The 22894-nt window shown below is 40.6% G+C and overlaps 1 protein-coding gene across 5 annotated transcripts in view; it reads right to left on the bottom strand.

Annotated features, from left to right (window-relative positions):
- Positions 1–22894, bottom strand: part of LOC118022795 (zinc finger protein 573) — a 68028-nt gene that overhangs the window by 16046 nt on the left and 29088 nt on the right. For 4 of the 5 annotated variants that reach the window (XM_035023602.1, XM_035023603.1, XM_035023605.1 and 1 more), the window contains one exon: positions 10020–12136. In XM_035023602.1, coding sequence (XP_034879493.1) covers positions 10431–12136 — 1706 coding nt within the window. In that variant the 3' untranslated portion in view covers positions 10020–10430. Of the gene's footprint in view, positions 1–10019; positions 12137–22894 lie in introns of those variants that run through there. The other variant, XM_035023607.1, reaches the window with a different exon arrangement.

Raw genomic sequence — 22894 nt, forward strand, 5'->3', positions numbered from 1 at the left:
TGTGATAAAATGCAATCTTAACAAATGAGTAAATCTTATTCTGCGTAATAGGGGGATTTATATTACACTCTTTATTTTCTGTTATAAAAACTATCTTTGGGAATATTATTTGTACTTTGCAGACACCTAGAATTAGAATTTAGTGCTATTTTCTCAGAAAGTAACCTTAAATCTGTAAATTATTAATTATAATCAGCACAGGAGTTTTGACTTGCTCTGATTCTGACCTGGACCAGTTCACAGGCAACACAGTAGTCTCCTGTATCAATGCCAAGCTTACTGCAGACACCCGATGGGCACAGTGCACTACAGCACAGAACTCCTGGGCTCAAGTGATCCTCCTGCCTTAGCCTCCCAAGTAGCAGGAACTACAGGCACATGCCACTGCCTAAATTATTAATTATGAAAGGATGTATTATTTAGTAATTTGGTGCCACAATAAGATTTTGAGCAACATTCCTAATATCTAAAAGGTGAAAATTGAATGTTCTTCAAAGAAGGAGATCCCTGGCATTTCCTCCTCCCTAACGAACAGAGGTACAAGAAAACCCATGAATGGGTTAGATTTCTTTTTCAAACTAAGAGTAGAACTCTGACTCTTTTATTTCACCAATTATGTTTTGCCAAAACAAAGCCACACAGAAATGTTCACACATAAATTGGAAACACATACACCAAATATTAAAAGTGATTATTTTTAGGCAGTGAGATATTGTTCTTAAATTTCTTAGGACATTAATTTCTTTTGCAATAAGTCTGCATTAATTCCATTATAATAAATACAACAAAAAGATATTCAAAAGTATTTAAAATGTTTTAAGTCACTGTTATGGCAGAGGCTATATTTTCATCATTTTAAAAAATCTGTACTGGGATGCCTGGATGGCTCAGTTGGCTAAGCGTCTGCCTTTGGCTCAGGTCATGATTCCAGGGTCCTGGGATTGAGTCCTGCACCGGGCTCCTTGCTCAGTGGGAAGCCTGCTTCTCCCTCTGCCTGCCCCTCCCCCTGCTTGTGCTCTCTCTGACAAATAAAATCTTAAAAAAAATAAAAATTTAAAAAATCTGTACATACTAGGCCTACCATGAGAAATCAGTGATTGAAACAACTACCACTTACCTGTTCTTTAATAGCCTTTAGTTGTACTACACAGAAATAATCAGATACATTTTACTATAAAGATTTTTCCATTAACAGAAGGGAAATGGCCTTTGCAGGTTAATGAGAATATGTATGTAAAATAGGCAGAAAAGTTTTTTGAGTACACAGAAGCTGTCCAATAAATATGACTACATACCTTCCATTCTTCTCTGAATAACCAATTAAAATATCATTTTGGATACAATCCTCCCAAAAGGGTTTTACAAAATTTTATTTTTAAAAATGAACTTCACATATAATTTAAATTTTTCTTTTTTCTAGGTTTTATTTATTTATTTGAGAGAGAGAGCACGCACGCATAACAGCAGGGGGTGGGGCAGAGGGAGAGGAAGAAGCTGACCCTCTGCTGAGCAGGGAGCCTGACATGGGACTCAATCCCAGGACCCTGAGATCATGACCTGGGCTGCCACTTAACCAACTGAGCCACCCAGGCACCCCTAAAATTTTCTTGAATACTATCTCCACAAATATTAATGGTTTCATTAGATAACAGTCTCTTTCCCATTAATGACTAATTTTTATAAACAGAAATTGTATCATCTGCATAATAATCTCTCATTGATGTCATGGGCTTTGTCAACCATTCCCATTATCTTGATCACTAATTTTGTGCAAAACTGTACCAACGCATAACAATTTTTGATGCTAGATAAAACCAGGTGTAAATTTTTTGAATTACATACACCCTTGGAAAATGAAAGTTTCCAAATATATGCAGCAATTATCTACACCCATAAATAAAAAGGACCCTTGTTAAGAAATTCTGGTCTTGAACACTTGAATTCTGGCTCAGTCCCTTAAATTGTAAACACACGTCACAACCTCATATTTTCATTTCTTCTTAACTACAGAAACCTGAAGGGGAATAATCAGTCACTACGGTGCTGAGCATTTATGTTCTACCCTCCATGGCTACATCCGCTGTGACCTCATACATATTAACCATAATGAAGAAAGACCGTTCACATGTGGTTCCTTCCTTTGGGGCTAAGAGAATGCTGACATTCTCAAGTATGTAAATGAATCCCAGAAAACTCCCAAGAAGGACAGTCCCGGGAAGGAATACCATTCTTGGAGTCTCCCTATCCACACGTTCCTAGAAGCCTGTCTCAGGGGTAATTCATGATCTAAAACTCCCATCCTAACAGCTGGTCTATACCTTCTTACCAAAATCCTCCATGGAGGGCTCAGTATATGGTTTCCCGCCAGGTGGTAATCATACGTGGCTGACAGGAAGGTGGAGAAAGCGGCAGCGAACCCAGAGCCACCGGTCCCAGAGCCACTCACCACAGAGCCACCACAACCGAAGCTCAGACGAAGCACACGCACCTTACGTCTCCGTCATACGAGGGCAACCACGCACCCCTCCTAGTCTTACCTCTGCACCCCAGCTCCGCCTCCCACAAACACACACGCTTCCCGTCTTTCTCACAGGGACGCAAGCACCCTCCTCTGCGGCTCGAGCGCCCACAGGCCTGAGGGGACCGGCACCCGCGCCCCCGGCTCCCACTCTCACCGCCACTCGCCGTCCACGCGGGCTCCACGCTACGTCCGCACAGCCTTTTCCGCGGCGACCCACAAGGACGTCTTCCTCACACTGGGGCCACTCACGCGCGGCGCCCAACAGGAGACACACAAAAAGAGCCCGAGGTCCCAGTCACCACGCGCACCGTGGGACCCGGAGCGCAGGGTCGTAAAAGTCCCGAAGTAAAGCGGCCAGCCCCGCTCCCGAGCCCCGGAGACTTCTGGGAGTGGCCGCGCGGCCTGGGCGTGCGCAAGCGCAAATCACCGACCTGCTGGAGGCCGGGACCTGAGGCGAAGGGCGCATGCGGCGGCTGTCCTCGCCGCGTGAAGGCGAGTCCGGCTGGTCCCGGACCGGGGAGTTCTGAGAAGGGGACTGCGGAGCTCTTCTCTTCGGAGGCCTCAGGCGTGTGTGTGAGGGCCCGCCCTGTAGAATCAGCGATGTGGCCCCGAAGACCATGGTGTGCCTGCTTGGGTGGAGCCCCTGAACGTGGGATGCTGAGTCTGTTGTGTCCCCTGAAATAAAGACAGCCTGTTCAGTAATGTATGCAAATGTTAACTTTTATACTATAGGAAAAGGTCTAGCGTGTCCAACGAAGTGTTAAGTAAATGACTAACTAACGTTACATTCTTCATTCCATTGCGTTCTTCAATGGGTTCATGGGTGGTTCAGTGGTAGAATTCTCGCCTGCCATTGCGGTCTTCATCCTTAGAAACATTAAAGATGGACTGAATAATTAGAAGTGGCAAAAAAAAAACGATCTGAAGAAATATCTTGTAAATATTTTTATTATTTTGGTTTAGGCTACAGGTTTTCTAAACATAAGCAAGGGGAGAAATCAAAGAGACAGAGAGAGAGAACCTTCACATAATCGTTATTTGTAAATCTTAATGGTTATGTATAAATATCAAAAATATTTGAATAGTATAAGTAAATAAAGCAAAAATAAAAACATCTATGAATTTGGGGGAAATATTTATAACAGATTAAATGGACAAACAGGTATTAATTTAATGTCTCTCTCACTTAAAATATTGGTCAATACCCTAAGAGAAAAAGGAAGACTAAAAGATTAATCATTCACAGGGGCGCCTGGGTGGCTCAGATGGTTAAGCGTCTGCCTTTGGCTCAGGTCATGATCCCAGGGTCCTGGGATCGAGTCCCACATCAGGCTCCCTGCTAGGCGGGGAGCCTGCTTCTTCCTCTGCCTCTACCTCTCTCTCTCTCTCTGACTCTCATGAATAAATAAATAAAACATTAAAAAAAAAAGTATTAGCGCTTTAAAAAAAATTAATCATTCACAAATACCAATAAAGTAGTCAAAAAAGATAGTGAAGCCACAACCTAAGAACTTCTTGATCATGTAGGGGAGGAAAAATAATTTTCCTTCTACCTTTCTGAGCAGCTGGCTGAGACCCCCCGTAATAAAAGACAAGATTAACAGCAGAAAAACAGCTTATCGGGCGCCTGGGTGGCTCAGTTGGTTAAGCGACTGCCTTCAGCTCAGGTCATGATCCCACGGTCCTGGGATCGAGTCCTGCATCGGGCTCCCTGCTCTGCGGGGAGCCTGCTTCTCCCTCTCCCACTCCCCCTGCTTGTGTTCCCTCTCTCGCTGTGTCTCTCTCTGTCAAATAAATAAATAAAATCTTTAAAAGAAAGAAAGAAAGAAAAACAGCTTATCATGGTGGGCAGCAGGTATCACCTGCGAGAAACCTAAAACAAAAATAACTCAAATTGGTGGCTTAGAATTCCAGATTATATAGCATCTTCAACAAAGAACAGTAAGTTTATAGAGAAATGACAGGACAAAGAAAGCAGTTTTAGGCTTCCAAGAGCAGCAAACTGTGGGAAGGTAAATATACAAGAGGAAACAAATGGAGTAGGGTTTGTTTGCAGATTCCTCTGATGCCCTCTCTGGGGTGAGAAAAGTCTCCTGCAAAATAATTTTTTTGCCCTTAGGCAGAAAAGGGGTTCTTTCTGGGTTTGTAGCTTCTTAATTGCCTTCAGCTCAAAGTAACTTTTATGTCAAAGAGGCCTATTTGGAGGTGACATATTCTGGTTTCCTTCAATCACTTCTCTCCTCCGTTAAATCAGTTCTTAGATTTATTGCTCATGAATCTCCTGAGTAATCCTAAACATCTACCATTTCTAAAACCGTTCTCAGCAGCCTCTTTCTCTTCATTTTCTTTATATTTTTTCATAGGCTACCACATTCTCTTCATTAGCATCATTGGACTCCTCTTTATATATCAGAAAAATATCATTACCTACTGAGCAGGGAGCCCAATGCAACCCCTTTAATCACAATTTTTAAAAAAATGTTATAACTGACCCTAAAAATTCCAGAATGTGTAACTCTTTCTTAAGGATGGGCTACACAGATTGACTTGCTTCTGAAAATGGGGGGACAAAGGGGAAAAAAGAAAGATTTCAATAAAAGAAGGCCAAACTAAAAATAAAGCAGAGGTGCCTGACTGGCTGGGTAGGTAGAGTGTGTGACTCGATCTGAGGGTGGTGAGTTGGAGCCACATGCTGGGTATAGAGATTAATTTAAAAAAAAAAAAGGCAGAAAGAAGGAAATAAAGATGAAGGCAGAAAATAATTCAACAGAAAATAAAAAATAAAATATTTATAAAATGTGCAAACTGTTCCTACTATATAACCTGTATATATCTTACCATTTACTGTGTGAACTGCTAATATAATGTCTAATTTGTTCAATTAAAAATAAAAGGGGGGCACCTGGGTGGCTCAGTCGGTTAAGCGTCTGCCTTCAGCTCAGGTCATGATCTCAGGGTGGAGATCTAGGATGGAGCCCTGAGTCAGGCTCCCTGCTCAGTGGGGAGTCTGTTTCTCCTTCTCCCTCTGCCTCTCCCCTCCACTCATGTTTTCTTTCTCTCAAATGAATAAATAAAAATCTTAAAAAAAAAAAAAAACCTGAAAAAAAATTAAAGGAAAAAGTATCAAGGAACTACATAATAGCAACTTTTAAGGGAGGATTGAAGTGGAAACTTTTTTTTATTTTTTAATTCACTGGTGTTTGAGATCTGCTTAATGTAGACACTCAAGGCCTGTGCAGAGTGGGGAGTGCCCAGGAATTAGACAGGCAGGCAAGGTGGGTGGGTTGCAGGCTCACACCTGGCCCCAGGAGGGGGCGCCATGTGGTGGGGGCTGGCCCAGGCATGCCAAGGGGAGTACCAGAAGGGTGGCCCAGGCAGGCAGACCTACCAGAGGACCTGTAGGTTTGACCCTGAAAAGGTATCTAAGTCAGGTGCTGAGTGCCCAGGGCCAAAGCCTAGCCCAGAGAGGAAGGGTTGGGGCCTGGCTGGGGGCTAGCAGAGCCTAGGGGCCTCCCCGAGCTGGGCTGGAACTCAAGGCATGTCTGCCAGTTGGACTCAGGCAGCTCCTGGAGACAGACATGGAGGTAGAGGTTCTCTTCCAGGAGGTCCAAACACAAGCTGATCTGGTCCAACACCAAGCTGATGGCAGCATCTACTGCTTACCTGAAGCCATCATCCTTGCCTTTTCCTCTCCCCTGCACAGGCTTGCCCAGATCCGGGTTGGGGTGACATCTGGTTGGGGAGCCGAAAGGGCCTTACAACCATTGATAGGGTGCCTTTTACACCGACAGCCACCACCTGGCAGTAGGTGGAGGTGCCAGGTTGAATTTGAAGCTTTTTTTTTTTAGAGAGAGAGAATACACACGCGGGTACAGGATAAGAGGGGCAGGGGGTAAGGGAGAGAGAATCTTAAGTAGGCTCCACACCCAGTGAGGAGCCCCACTTGGGGCTCATCTCAGGACACTGAGATCATGACCTGAGCCAAAATCAAGAGTCCAGCTTAACCACCTGGGCCACCCAGGTGTCCCTGAAATTGAAGAATTCTAACAAATGTCAGGTGTGTGGAAAACTGTAAGTATTAATTAAATTTGGACTTTCTTAAGTTAAAATGCTTGTTATATTTCTATATTAACAGCCTGCAGAATCAAACAAGAGTAAAAATTTTTTGAAGTGATAAAAGAAAAAAAATGGATCAAGAAAGAATAGGTAAATGTGAAAGAAAACAAGAAATTAAGAGAAAAACAGAAAGAACATTAGGCAACTAAAAATGATTCATGTTTGTCAATAATCATTGGTAAATTAAATGGATTAATTCCATTAAACATCAATTTAAAAATTAAGGTCTCAATTTCATTATTGAGCCTCCACTGCACAAAATAAAACTTTGGGTTTTTTTCCTCCTGTTAAAAAAAATTAAGGGTTGGGGAATGGGTTAGCCTGGTGATGGGTATTAAAGAGGGCACCTATTGAATGGAGCACTGGGTGTTATACGCAAACAGTGAATCATGGAACACTGCATCAAAAAAAAATTAATTAAAAAAAATTAAAATAGGGGCACCTCGCTGGCTCAGTAGGTGGAGCGTGCTACTCTTGATCTTGGGGTTGTGAGTTTAAGCCCCACTTTGGGTGTGGAGATTACTTAAAAAATACAATCTTTAAAAAAATAAATAAAAATAAAAATCTGGGTGTAGGTGTTAAAAGGGTCACATCTAGGGGCGCCTGGGTGGCTCAGTCATTAAGCGTCTGCCTTCGGCTCAGGTCATGATCCCACGGTCCTGGGATCGAGCCCCGCATCGGGCTCCCTGCTCTGCAGGAAGCCTGCTTCTCCCTCTCCCACTCCCCCTGCTTGTATTCTCTCTCTCGTTGTCTCTCTGTCAAATAAATAAATAAAATCTTTTAAAAAAAAAAGGGTCACATCTAAAGCTTAAGGAGAGAGTGGCAATGAAAAAGATGATAAAAATTATATACCAGTTAAATACTTATAAAAGAAAGTTAACATAATTTTGGAGCAGACAAGATTAATATGGAAGGACGACTGGTGAATGTGGGCTGGACTTGACCTACTTACTGCTAATCAGGAGGATGAGGCAGAAGTGATTGCCAAGGCTAGATTATAGGATCACTTCTGAAAAAAGCCAATTATCCTGTCACAAGGACACTCAAGCAGCACATGGAGAGGTCCCCCTGGAGAGGAAATAACTTGCCGGGATGAACTTATCAGCCACAAAATGAAGCCATCTTCGAAAGCAGATCCTCCAACCCCCATCTATCTCTTTGAGATCTTCAATCCATGAGATACCTGGTGCCAGAACTCCTTCGCATATCTGCTCCTAAATTCCTGATCCACAGAAACTGTGAGAAGCAGACATACTTACTCAGATTTTCAGGTGGCCTGGAATGCAGCAAGAGAGAGGCTTCAGTTTTGAAGGGTGCAGTTTCAAAGAATTTGTGGATATATTTCTTAAAACACAACCACTGGTCCTCTGAGTATAAATTGGGGTTTTTTTTTGTCGGTTGTTTTGTTTTTAAAGATTTTATTTATTTATTTGACAGAGAGAGAGGGAACACAAGCAGGGGAGTGGGAGAGGGAGAAGCAGGCTTCCTGAGGAGCAGGGAGCCCGATGCGGAGCTCGATCCCAAGGCCCTGGGATCATGACCTGAGCTGAAGGCAGACCAGGATTTCCTCATGTAAATCAGGTCCACTGTGGATGAGGATGGCTTTCTCCTGACACTCTTTCTCTGTGCCAGAAGCCAATGTGAGTGAGCCACCTGGACCCGATCCTTCAGATGACTGAAATCTCATGAAAAACCCAATCCAGAAGTACTCAGCCAAGTCACTCCTGAATTTCTGACCCACAGAAACTGAGAGCTGTTGTGATGAGCCATCAAGATTTGGGGTAATTTGTAACACAGCCACTGATTATTATGGAAGGCTTTTAGCCATTCATTAAATTAACAAAATTTAAAAAAAGATTTTATTTTATTTATTTGACAGAGAGAGTGAGTGAGAGTGCACAAGCAGGGAGAGCGACAGAGGGAGAGGGAGAAGTCCTCTCTGCTCAGCCGGAAGTCTCAAGACTTCCGGCTGAGCAGAGAGGCTGACGTGGGGCTCAATCCCAGGACCCTGGGATCATGACCGGAGCCGAAGGCAGATGCTTAACTGACTGAGCCACCCAGGCACCCCTAAACTAACAAACTTAATTGAAAATTCCATGCATGTTTTGGCATGAAAAAATTGAGGTTCCCATTTTTTTGTCTTAATTTGTCATTATTTTTTTAAAAAGTTTAATTCCAGTACAGTCAACATACAGTGTTATATTAGCTTCAGGTGTACAATATAGTGATTCAACAATTCTATACATTACTCAGTGCTCATCATGATAAATGTTCTCTTAATCCCCTTCACCTATTTCCCTCATCCCCCCAGCCCCCAGAGTGGTAACCATCAGTTCGTTTTCTATAGTTAAGAGTCTTTTTTTTTTGGTTTGTCTATTTTTTCTTTGTTCATTTGTTTTGTTTCCTAAATTCCATGTATGAGTGAAATCATATGGTATTTGTCTTTCTCTGCCTGACTTATTTCACTTAGCATTATACCCTCTAGCTCAATCCACATCATTGCAAACAGCAAGATTTCATTCTTTTTTATGGCAAATATATATATATATATTTCACATCTTTATCCATTCATTTATTGATGGGCACTTGGGCTGCTTCCATAATTCGGCTATTGTAAATAATGCTACAATAAATATAGGGTGCATACACCTTTTCAAATTAGTGTTGTTGTATCCTTTTGGTAAATATCCAGTAGTGGAATTACTGGATCCTGTGATAATTCTATTTTTAATTTTTTCAGGAACCTCCATACTGTTTTGTTTTGTTTTTCCAGTGGCTGCACCAGTTTGCATTCCCACCAACAGTGCAAGAGGGTTCCTTTTTCTCCACATCCTTGCCAACACTGTTTCTTGTGTTGTTAATTTTAGCCATTCTGACAGGTGTGAGGTGATATCTCACTGTGGTTTTGATTTGCATTTTCCTGATGATGAGTGATGTTGAGCATCTTTGGCCTTCTTATGTCTTCTTTGGAGAAATGTTTGTTCATGTCTTCTGCCCATTTTTTAATTGGATTGTTTTTTTGGTGTTGAGTTGTGTAAATTTTTTGTATTTTTTGGATGCTAACCCTTTATTGGATTTGTCATTTGCAAATATATTCTCCAATTCTGTAGGTTGTTTCCTTTGCTGTGCAGAAGCTTTTTATTTTGATGTAGTCCCAGTAGTTTATTTTTGCTTTTGTTTCCCTTCCCTCAGGGGACCTATCTAGAAAAATGTTGCTATGGCCGATGTCAGAGAAATTACTGCCTGTGCTTTCTTCTAGGATTTTTACGGTTTTGGGTCTCACATTTAAGTCTTTAATCCATTTTGAGTTTATTTTTAGTGTCTAGTGTAAGAAAGTGGTCCTGTTTTCCCAGCATCATTTGTTGAAGAGACTTTTTCCCATTGCATGTTTTTGGCTCCTCTGTTGAAGATTAATTGACCATATAGCTGTGGGTTTATTTCTGGGCTCTATATTCTGTAACATTGGTCCGTGTGCCTATTTTTATGCCAGTACCACACTGTTTTGATTACTACAGCTTTGTAGTATATCTTGAAGTCTGGGATCATGATACTTCCAGTTTTATTCTTCTTTTTCAAGATTGCTTTGGCTATTCAGGGTTTAATTTGCTATTGTTTAAAGTCAAACATTCCATTAAAAGGGGAGTGACACTGACATCTTCATAAAGTGATAAGAACTACATTATGAATTCTCTCACCTGGTGAAGACATACGTATAAAGACTAATATTCAATAATTTCTCACCAGTGTGAACTGCCTGATGTTAAAAAAGTCTGGGCCATGCCTAAAGGCATTGTCACATTCCTATGTTCTTAGAATGCATTCCCTGATGTACTTTAAGGGCTGAACCATATCTGAAGGCTTTCCCACACTTTTTACACACATAGGGTTTTTCACCAGTATGAATTCTCTCATGTTGAACAAGGTTTGAAGCACGACTAAAGGCCTTCCCACATTCCTTACAGTCATAGGGTTTCCCACCAGTATGAATTTTCTGATGTTGTGTAAGATATCCATACATTTTAAAGGACTTCCCACATTTCTTACATTCATAGGGTTTCTTATCAGCATGAATACTCTGATGTGCGGTAAGGTGTGAACTACGTCTAAAGGTCTTCCCACATTCCTTACATTTAAAAGGTTTCTCGTCAGTATGAATACTCTGGTGTAGGGTAAGGTTTCTATAGAAAGTAAAGGTTTTCCTACATATCTTACACTCATAGGGTTTCACACCAGTATGGATTTTCTGATGTTGACTAAGATATCCATGCAAGCTAAAGGTCTTTCCACACTCTTTACATTCATAGGGTTTCTCACCAGTATGAGTTTTCTGATGTTGAACAAGATTTGAGGCGGTACTATAGGCCTTCCCACATTCTTTACATTCAAAAAGTTTCTTACCAGTATGAATACTCTGATGTCGAGTAAGATTTCTATATAAAGTAAAGGTTTTTTTACACTCCTTACATTCAAAGTGTTTCACACCAGTATGAATTTTCTGATGTTGATGAAGGTATCCATATAAGCTAAAAGCCTTTCCACATTCCTTACATTCATGGGGCTTCTCACCAGTGTGAGTTTTCTGATGTTGAAAAAGTTTTGAGGCAGTACTATAGGCCTTCCCACACTGCCTACATTCAAAAAGTTTCTCACCAGTGTGAATACGCTGATGTCGAGTAAGATTTCTATACAAGGTAAAGGTTTTCTTACATTCCTTACATTCATATGGTTTCCCGCCTTTATGAATTCTCTGATGTAGAATAAGGTATGAGGCAGTGGTATAGCCCTTCCCACATTCTTTACATTCATATGGTTTTTTACCAGTATGAACACTCTGATGTACAGTAAGCTGATGACCTCTTTTAAAGGCCTTCCCACATTTCTCACATACATAAGGTTTCTCATCGGTATGGATTTGCCTATGTTCAACAAGGTTTGAGCGCCTACTAAAAGCCTTCCCACATTCTTGACATTTATAGGGTTTCTCACCGGTATGAATTCTTTGATGAATTCTAAGGTGTCCACCTTGACTAAAGGCCTTCCCACATTCCTGACATTCATAAGGCCTCCCTCCAGTGTGGATTCTCTCATGCTGAACAATGTGTGAGGCATAAATAAAGGCCTTCCCACATTCCCTACATTCATAGGTTTTCTCACCAGTGTGAAATCTCTGATGTACAGTAAGTTGATAACCACTTTTAAAGTTCTTCCCGCATTCTGTACATTCATAGGGTTTCTCACCAGTATGAAATCTCTGATGTAGGGTAAGTTGATAGCCACTACGAAAGTTCTTCCCACAGTCCTTGCATTCATAGGGTCTTCCACCAATATGAAACCTGTGATGTAGAATAAATTGATAGCCACTACTAAATTTCTTCTGACATTTCTTACATTCATAGAGTTTCTCGCTGTTGTATGTGCTCTGATGTTGTGTAGAAGATATATCTTTCTCATAAGTGGGCATTTCTACATAGCTGATTACCTCACAATGTAAATCCAAATCTGAAACAAAAGAAGAAAACAAAAAAATATTTGTATTTCTTATACTAGAGAACATGGAACTTCTACGACAGAAATATGAACCAATAATCATAATAAATGAAGGGCTTATTGAATTGTAAAATATGGTTATGAATTTTTTTTTTTTTAAAGATTTTATTTATTTATTTGAGAGAGAGAGAATGAGAGAGAGCACATGAGAGAGGGGAGGGTCAAAGGGAGAACCAGACTCCCCGCCGAGCAGGGAGCCCGATGCGGGACTCGATCCAAGGACTCCAGGATCATGACCTGAGCCGAAGGCAGTCGTTTAACCAACTGAGCCACCCAGGCGCCCGGTTATGAAATTTTTGAAAGGCCAAGAGTTCAGAGATGTATGTGAAATTATGTGAGATAGTGAAGTTACTGAAATTTAGGTGTGGGCCAGAATCTTTGGCAAGCTTGTTATAAATCTGATATCCTGGTTCTGTCAGAGACCAACTAAGTTAGAATTAAGAGGGAAAAAACCTTGGCATCTTTATTTTGAATCTTTCTACCACTGATTTAAATGCAGATCAAAGGTTAAGAATTTATCCTAAGTTTCTCTAGTGTTTCTCTTTACTCTTGGAATGTCCAAACACCGACTCCTTTGCCCCATCTCCTTTCACAGTCTTTTTTTTAAAAAGATTTTATTTGACAGAGAGAGCGAGAGCACAAGCAGGGGGAACAGTAGAGGGAGAGGGAGAAGCAGGCTCCCCGCTGAGCAGGGAGCTTGATGTGGGATTCCATCCCAGAACCCCGGATCACGACCTGAGCCGAAGGCAGACCCTTAACCATCTGAGCCACTGAGGTGCCCCCTTTCACATTCTCTCTTTTCAGCACTTAGGATATGGTACAATCTTCTCTTTCACTTGATGCTTTCCAAAGACTGTTTCATATGACAAGACTCCTTGGACCTGGGCACTTTGTAAGCTGATCCTTCTCATCCTTTAGTCTCAGGATAAATGTCCTATCCCTTAGAAAGGCTGCACCTGCTAACTCTAAGCATATCCATGTCTCTCTTTTTATGTTCTAGCACTTCATTACTTCCACCATCCCTTTGTTTCCAATTATGGTATCATTAGTTTCCTTATTTGATATTCTACTTACATTTCCCTAAACTTCCCCAAGAGCAGACTCTACAATCCTTCTTTTTTCCTTTTTTTTTTTTTTTAAGAATTTATTTATTTCTTTGACAGAGAGATAGAGAGAGCACAAGTAGGCAGAGTGGCAGGCAGAGGCAGGGGGAGAAGCAGACTCCCCGCTGAGCGGGGAGCCTGACGCAGGACTCAATCCCAGGACCCTGGGATCATGACCTAAGCCAAAGGCAGATGCTTAACTGACTGAGTCACCCAGGCACCCAGTCCCTCTTTTTTTTCATCACTGAATTATAAGGTTCTGATATATCAAGGTGCTAAATAATTGTTCTTACTTATCTTCAGTTGAGTTTTATTATTCCTTCTCCATTCTAAATATGCTAACTCTGTGTTGGTTCATATCCTTTTCATATCCTTTCTTCCTTTTCTTTATTTTCAAGGCCAGCCATCCTTGTACTTCCCAGTATTGTGATGCCTTTTCAGACAATCACAGATATGTACTTGAATGAAATAAGAAATTCCTTCCATTTGGAGATGCTGGAGAGAATCAAGAAATTAAAATGTGGGGTAAAGTCCTGGGATACCAGAGTGCCTGGGACTGTTAAAAGGAAATATCAGATATAAGCTGGAAGATGGCAATCCAGATTCAGGAAAAGACTCAGGAGTATCACTGCAGAATGAGGGGAGGTATGAGTCAAGGGCAAAGAGTATATGACTCAATTGGGGGATGTGTGTAACAGGTGACATGATACATTCTCTGACCTCAAAAAATAACACTGAAAATAACAGCAACATTAGAAAACAAAAAGCACTTCATCTAAAAAATTAAAAGCTCTCTGCTAATTAAATGCACCAGCAGAGGCAGATTGGATACCCACACAAACTTTGACTTGGACGTCAAGACTAATGATGACCCATATACATCAGGAAGATGTGAAAAGATTTATTACTTGTATAACAAGGCTTCCTAGAAAGAGCAGAGTGGTTCCCAAATAGGTCTGAAGAGGACTTTAGAGATTTGGAAGAGAATGACTTGGGGTTTTTTTTTGGTAGTTAGGGTGTGGGGCAGGGCTAAGGTTTCCTGGGCATGAGGTTTGCATGGTTTAAACTTTCCACAGGCACCAAAGTAGGCAGCTCTCAGGCTTTTTATCTGCTTACCCAAAAGTCGGGTAGAGACATGGGGCTTGAAAGCTGTCAGCAGTCAAAAATCAAAAATAGAGTCGGTATCTTTATTATACTGAGGAAATAAACAGTGAAACTAGAGAAATATAACCAGGCAAAAAATGAAAATACTACATTTCAGAAGGTACAATATTTAACCATAGTGCCCAGAGAAAAGTTGTCACCTCAACACAAATTAAATAAACAATTTATGAAAATGTTTAGAAAAAATATCAAAGTAAGCCAAAAGAAAGCAGAAAGTATAAAGATAAAAAACCAAGAATGTAGGGGCACCTGAGTGGCTCAGTCGTTAAGCGTCTGCCTTCGGCTCAGGTCATGATCCCGGGGTCCTGGGATCGAGCCCCGCATTGGGCTCCCTGCTCGGTGGGAGGCCTGCTTCTCCCTCCTCCACTCCCCCTGCTTGTGTTCCCTCTCTCGCTGTCTCTCTGTCAAATAAATAAATAAAATCTTAAAAAAACACAAAAAAACCCAGAATGTAATGAGTTTAGAAAAAGAAAACCAACACATAAATTAAAAAAGATATCTCTTGAGGGTGGCCTGGGTGGCTCAGCTGGTTAGCGTCCAACTCTGGATTTTGGCTCAGGTCATGATCTCAGGGTTGTAAGATCAAGCCCTGTGTTGGGCTCGGAGCTGGGCGTGAAGCCTGCTTAAAATTCTCCCTCCCGCTCCCTTTCCCCCCACCCCCACTCTCTAAGAAAACAAAAAAACCCAAAAAACAAAACAGAAAAACAAAAAGGTATCTCTTGGGGAAAAAAAAATCAACATATGAATGTACACTAGCTAAACTAATCAAGAAAAGAGGGGAGAACAAACAAAAAATTAAGATATTATAAAAGTGAAAGACAAACATAAGAAAATATTGATCAAAATCAATCCTACAAAGGACAAAAATCTGAAACAGGTTAATTTTCAGGAAATAGAAAAAATGTCAAGGGCGCCTGGGTGGCTCAGTTGGTTAAGCGACTGCCTTCAGCTCAGGTCATGATTCTGGAGTCCCGGGATCGAGGCCCGCATCGGGCTCCCTGCTCAGCGGGGGGTCTGCTTCTCCCTCTGATCCTCCCCCGCTCATGCTCTCTGTCTCCCATTCTCTCTCTCAGATAAATAAATAAAATCTTTAAAAAAAAAAAAAGAAAAAATGTCAAAAAGGCTAGTAGCAATAAGCACCCTGATCATTTACATTGTCATCTCTAAATACCTACTATTATGATCAGGGAACCCTTAAAGAAATGTTTAATTCCAAGAACGGGACAGGGAAGATACAAGATAATTCTCACAAATCTTGGGCCAAACACGTAAGGAAAATTTAAAAGATTTACGTTTTAGTTAAAAAACACATGCTTCTGAGTATTAACTTGTGTTTGGCCAATATTGTGAAAAAAAAGAAAAAATGATTATGTTGATTAAACATATTAAGTAAATGAAAGATAGATAATGGAGGAATCAAACTGTTAGCTTAATCGAGTTTTAACATTCCAAAACTAACAGTGCAATTCAATACATGTGTCTCTTGATAGAATACACATAATCACCTACGTGATGTACTTCAGCCAAAAATATTTAATGTGAATCTCTCAGGGCAGAAAATAATTCCCAATCTACAAAAATACAAAGAGTAGAGAATAAACAAATTGTATCATGGACAGTATTGAAATAAGTTCAAAAGATGGCAAATTTTGCAATTTAAGTGGCCTTGTCTCTTCAAAGTGTTAGTATCATAAATAAAGGGAATGTGTTAAATTAAGAGGGATTTCAGTGTATAATAACCAGATGGAATGCACAGTCTTGCATTGGGATACTGATTTGAACAAATCAAATTGGGCCAAATGGAGTAATAGGAATAGAATTTGGGTTTTGAAGATGCAATAAAATAAAAATGTCATAGAAACAGTAAGTAGGGGCGCCTGGGTGGCTCAGTTGGTTAAGCGACTGCCTTCGGCTCAGGTCATGATCCTGGAGTCCCGGGATCGAGTCCCGCATCGGGCTTCCTGCTCGGCAGGGAGTCTGCTTCTCCCTCTGACCCTCCTCCCTCTCATGCTCTCTGTCTCTCATTCTCTCTGTCTCAAATAAATTAAAAAAAAAAAAAAAAAAAGAAACAGTAAGTAGAAAAATCACTGATAAAGAAATCAGGTTATAAAACAGTAAGACTATGGTGTCCCTTTGGTAAAAAGAAAAACATGTAGAGGCGTGTGTGTACTATATCCACTAAGGTGTTATAGTGGTAGGAATAAGATATTTTAATATTTATTTATTTATTTGACAGAGAGAGAGAGACAGCAAGAGAGGGAACACAAGCAGGGGGAATGGGAGAGGGAGAAGCAGGCTTCTTGCTGAGGAGGGAGCCCGATGTGGGACCCGATCCCAGGACCCTGGGATCATGACCTGAATCAAAGGCAGACACTTAACAACTGAGCCACCCAGGCGCCCCAAGATATTTTAATATTTAAAAAAAATCTTACCTGTCTCTATTTTCTAATTTTCTACAAAGCACATGGAAGATTGTTTAATAAGGGTTACTAATTTTGTGTTCATCTATTAACACAGCACGAAATAAACCAAATATCGACACAATCCAAAGTCTGAGTGGAACATTTAATAAAAAAAATTAAATGTTTAATAATAAACATTTAATAAAGGATCTAGAACTTTGTGGCTATAAGCCAAATATTGCAGAATTCAGTTCCTTTTCAGTCACAGACAAATTACTTATAGAAATAGACCATAGGGCGCCTGGGTGGCTCAGTTGGTTAAGTGACTGCCTTCGGCTCAGGTCATGATCCCGGAGTCCCTGGATCGAGTCCCGCATCGGGCTCCCTGCTCAGCAGAGAGTCTGCTTCTCCCTCTGACCCTCCCCCCTCTCATGTGGTCTCTCTCTCTCATTCTCTCTCTCTCAAATAAATAAACAAAATCTTAAAAAAAAAAAAATAGACCAGAAACTGGGCTACAAAGCAAGTCTCAACAAATTTCAAAGGATCAAAATCATACAGATTATGTTGCCCGATCACAGGTTATGCTAGAAATCAATATGACAAAACCAACTAGATTATCAACATATATTGGGAAATTAAAAAGTGCTTGTAGTTGATCAATACACTACACAAACTGTACCCTATGATATAATAATTACAAACCTTAAAAAACAATGTTTTGACTGAAAGTTAAAGACAAAAGGAACTGCACGTAAGCACTACCAAGTTAGTAAATTTGTTTCTCGTGGGGATGGATGATGGATGGTGGGAGCCAGTTTTCTCACTGTCTGAGAAAAAAAGTAACAGATAAACAGGACAAGAAGGCTAGAATGCACCCTGAAATATGGGATGGGAGTTGGAGACGTCAGTATGAGCTCATGTTTAGCTTCATGTAGATATAGACAGATAGATACTAAAACAATTACAGTTACATGTCCATATACATGTATACACGCATTTATTAGGTTAGGTGGTGTAGAGGGCCCAGAGGCACGGGCATACCAACAGCAATGAGTATACCTAGCACCCCGATGTTGGTTTCTAAATACTATTTTCCAATAAAAGGAACCAGGGCTCTTAGGAGAAATGGCTGATTCTAGGACCAGGGAAGGGGAAAGAACAAAATGAATCTGAAAATCGTATCAGGAAAGAAATCCTCAAAAACCAAAAGGATAGGGATATTAATGGACACAGGAACCAATCCAAAAGAGCTATCAGTGTCCAAAGCAAAATAAAGAACATAACATGTAATTAGAACTCCAAGTATAAAATAAATATGAATGAGTCCACACTGAAATAAAGGGGGAGGAGACAAATCTTTTATACAGAATTCCAGATAAAATATATAGATTTTCTACCCTACAGAAGCTTAATCCCCAATCCTGCACCCCTACCCACAGGATGAGCTACACTTAGTGAGCTGCTTCTAAAGAATGGAGTATGAGGGGCGCCTGGGTGGCCCAGTCATTAAGCGTCTGCCTTCGGCTCAGGTCACGATCCCAAGGTCCTGGGATCAAGCCCCACATTGGGCTCCCTGCTCAGCGGGAAGCCTGCTTCTCCCTCTCAAACTCCCCCTGCTTGTGTTCCTTCTCTCACTGTGTCTCTCTCTGTCAAATAAATAAATAAAATCTTAAAAAAGTAAAAATAGAGAGTGGAGTATGGAAAAGGAAAATAGTAACTTCGGAGTGGAGAAAAGTTAACATCACCAGTGACGTCACATGGATATCATGTACCCCTCATATGATGTGATGAAAAGGACATTTCACTTCTGTTGCAGTCTTTCTAAAAAACCCCTATCTCCAGTCTAATCATGAGAAAAACAACAGACCCAGATTAGGGGGTATTCTGAAGGATACCTGGCAGGGAAATTCCAGAAAGACAAGGAAAAATGAAAAACTGTCACAAACCAGGAGACACTGGGAGACATGACAAATTAATGCAATGTGCTACCCTAACTGGAAGGATCCTGGAAGAGAAAAATGACATTAATGGAAAAACCTGTGAAATATACAAATGAAGCCAAGAGTTTAGTTAATACCAATGTTATTTTCTTAGTTTTGACAAATGCATCTTAATGATGTAAGATGTTAACAATGGTAGAAATCAGGAGAGGTATAGACAGGAAGTCTATTATCTTAGTAATTTTCCATAAATCTAGAATCAATCTAAAATGAAGTTTACTAAAAAAAATAACCACACACAACCTCTGTAGTATTCTGGGCAAAAATGTTTAACCTTATTCTAATTATAAGAAAACTTCAAACCTAGAACGCAGACATTCCATAAAAAAACGAAACTGGACACTACAAAATAACCAAACTCAAAGTGAAAAAAAAGGCAGGATAACAGTAAGATAAAAATCCTAACACCCAAATGCAGTGCAGTGTATGAATCTGGAATGAATCCTGGAAATAAATCTTACAAATGGTGTTTTTTGGAAAAAGTTCAAAAATTTAAATATGGATTCTATATTAGATGGTAAGGCTGAATTGCTATGATAATAATAGTGTGACTATAGGGACGCCTGGGTGGCTCAGTCGGTTAAGCGGCTGCCTTCGGCTCAGGTCATGATCTCAGGGTCTTGGGATCGAGTCCCGCATCAGGCTCCCTGCTCTGTGGGGAGCCTGCTTCTCCCTCTCCCTCTGCTTGTGCTCTCTCTGTCAAATAAATAAAATCTTAAAAAAAAAAAAATAGTGTGACTATATAGAAAAAAGCCTTTATTCTTAGGAGAGGCACACAGAAGTGTTTGAGAGGTGAAATTTAATGATTAACTGCTACTTACCATCAAGTGAGCCAAGAAGGAAGGTGCATATATAGAGAGAAAAAGGCAAAATGTTAATAACCAAAGTTAAATCTATGTGAAGGGTAATTAACTACATATGTATTTTTAATATTATCATTTGGCTTGGTAATTTTTAAAGACAAAAAGCTGGGAGAAAGAAAGAAAATAGTGAATCTAACAGTATTTTCTAAATTTCCATAGAGAAATTATTTTGAACCAAATTATAACATCTGCATCCATTTATATCTAATATAGTTAAAGTAGAAAAAATTTATGTAACAGATTTAAATACATATGAGAAAAGAAAACCTGAAAATTGACGATCTAAACATTTATTGCAAGAAGCTAGAAAGAGAGCAACAAAATGAAAACAGATTAGAAAGATAAAAGTACTTTTAAAAGATAGTGCCCACAAATTACACAGAAGATCCACAATGCCAAATATTGTATTTTAAAGCAATGTTACTAATGTGATTCTCTCAAAACTAATAAAAGCAAAAGGAGACAGCAACAGTATTCAATGCAGGAATTCCAGCTAACAGGGACCTCACTTTTGGGCCATCTACACCTCACAAACGGAGTAAAATGACATCATGAGAAAATGCCATTTGTTAATAACCTGGATGAAACACATACATCTCTACAAAACAGCCTCTACAAAATCAACAGACAGAAAACTTCAAAATCTAGCATTACATAATCTGAGTGAGTTTTAATATTTTAAAAATTTTGTTTTTTAAGTAATCTCTATCCCCAACGTGGGGCTCAAATCCATGACCCTGAGGTCAAGAGTCACATGCTCTACTGACTGAGCCAGCCAGGCGCCCCAAACCAAGTAAGTTTTTTTTTTTTTTTTTTTAAAGATTTTATTTATTTATTTGAGAGAGAGAATGAGAGAGAGAGCACATGAGAGGGGGGAGGGTCAGAGGGAGAAGCAGGCTCCCCGCCGAGCAGGGAGCCCGATGCGGGACTCGATCCCGGGACTCCAGGATCACGACCTGAGCCGAAGGCAGTCGCTTAACCAACTGAGCCACCCAGGCGCCCAAACCAAGTAAGTTTAAAAAAAACACTACAGGGGTGCCTGGGTGGCTCAGTCAGTTAAGTGTCTGACTTCAGCTCAGGTCACGATCTTGGGGTCTGGGATTGAGCCCCACTTGGGCTCCCCACTCAGTGGGGAGTCCGGTTGTCCCTCCACCCCTCCCCCTGCTCGTGTTCTCTCTCTTTCTCTCCCTGAAATAAATCAATAAAATCTTAAAAAAAAAAAGTGACTGGGCGACTGGGTGGCTTAGTCATTAAGCGTCTGCCTTCGGCTCAGGTCATGATCCCAGGGTCCTGGGATCAAGCCCCGCATCGGGCTCCCTGCTCCGCGGGAAGCCTGCTTCTCCCTCTCCCACTCCCCCTGCTTGTGTTCCCTCTCTCACTGTGTCTCTGTCAAATAAATAAATAAAATCTTAAAAAAAAAAAAAGTGAGGGCGCCTGGGTGGCTCAGTTGGTTAAGCGACTGCCTTCGGCTCAGGTCATGATCCTGGAGTCCCTGGATCGAGTCCTGCATTGGGCTCCCTGCTCTGCAGGGAGTCTGCTTCTCCCTCTTCCACTCCCCGTTTGTGTTCCCTCTCTCGCTGTGTCTTTCTCTGTCAAATAAATAAAATCTTAAAAAAAAAAAAAAAAAAGTGACTCTTATTTCGGCTCAGGTCATGACCTCAGGGTTGTGAGACTGAGCTCTGTGTGGGGCTCACACGCTAGGTATGGAGCCTGCTTGAGATTCTCTTTCTCCCTCTCCCTCTGCCCCTCCCTTCCCCACCTCTGTCTCAAAAAAAACCCCAAAAAACCAAAACTACAATGGTAACTGAAGGCCCAGATGGTTTTTCTGGCATATTTCTTCAAAACTCTGAAAGCGGGGAGAAAGCATACATTCTCCTCAACATATTCATAAAGCCAATGTAACTGTTATATCCAACCTTAAAAAGGATAATAAAAAAGGAAGGTTACAGGCTAATCTCATTCACGAAACCTAAATAAAATATTAAAAATTCCAATCTAACAATATTGAAAAGGGATAATATATCAACACACCATGACCAGAACTAGACTTCAGAATTCAGTCAATAAATAGAATTCAACATAGAAAGAGAACAATGGAGAAAAAGAATCATATGATTATGTCAATAAATGTAGAAAGAATAATTCCTGAGAAAAATCTTAGCAATTATGTAAAGCAGAACCTCTTCTCTGTGAAAAATATTATATAAACCTTTAAAAACACACTTTTTAAAAAAAAGATTTTATTTATTTGAGAGAGAGCAAGAGCAAGCAGGGAGAGGGAGTGGGATAATCAAACTCTGCACTGAGCGCAGAGCCCGACTTGGAGCTTGATCTCAGGACCCTGAGACCATGACCTGAGCTGAAATCAAGAGTCTGACACTCAATGGACTGCGCCACCCAGGTGCCCCAAAAACGCACCCTTGGGGAGCCTGGCTGGCTCAGTCAAAAGAGCATGCAACTCTTGATTCTGGGTTGTGAGTTTGAGCCCCATTGGGTGTAGAGATTACATACACACATACATACATACATACATAAACTTTTATTTTTTATTTTTATTTTTTATTTTTTTATTTTTTTTAAAGATTTTATTTATTTATTTGAGAGAGAGAATGAGAGAGCACATGAGAGGGGGGAGGGTCAGAGGGAGAAGCAGGCTCCCCGCTGAGCAGGGAGCCTGATGCGGGACTCGATCCCGGGACTCCAGGATCATGACCTGAGCCGAAGGCAGTTGCTTAACCAACTGAGCCACCCAGGCGCCCCCATACATAAACTTTTAAAAAAATAAGAAAACACACCCTCATTCTTAGGAGATGTTTGGTGAATGATTCATGGGTCAAGTCATGATACCTAAGACATGCCTTCAAATACCTCAATAAATGTGGTATAGAGAGAAATAAAGAAGATATGGCAAAATCTTATCAGTTGGTGATCTATGTAAATGTCATTTTCATTGTGAGGCTCTTTCAATAGTGTTGAATTTTACTTTTTTTTTTTTTTTTAAGCAGGCTCCATGCCCAACATGGGGCTTGAACTCATGACCCTGAGATCAAGAGTTGTGTGCTCTACCAATTGAGCCAGCTAGGCACCCCTAATTTTACTATTTTTTTAAAAGATTTTATTTATTTGTCAGAGAGAGAGAGAGCACAAGCAGGGGAAGCTGCAGACAGAGGGAGAAGCA

This window comes from Mirounga leonina, unplaced genomic scaffold (genome assembly GCF_011800145.1).
Source record: "Mirounga leonina isolate KUSES-001 unplaced genomic scaffold, KU_Mleo_1.0 Mir_177, whole genome shotgun sequence".
Classification (NCBI taxonomy): Eukaryota; Metazoa; Chordata; class Mammalia; order Carnivora; family Phocidae; genus Mirounga; species Mirounga leonina.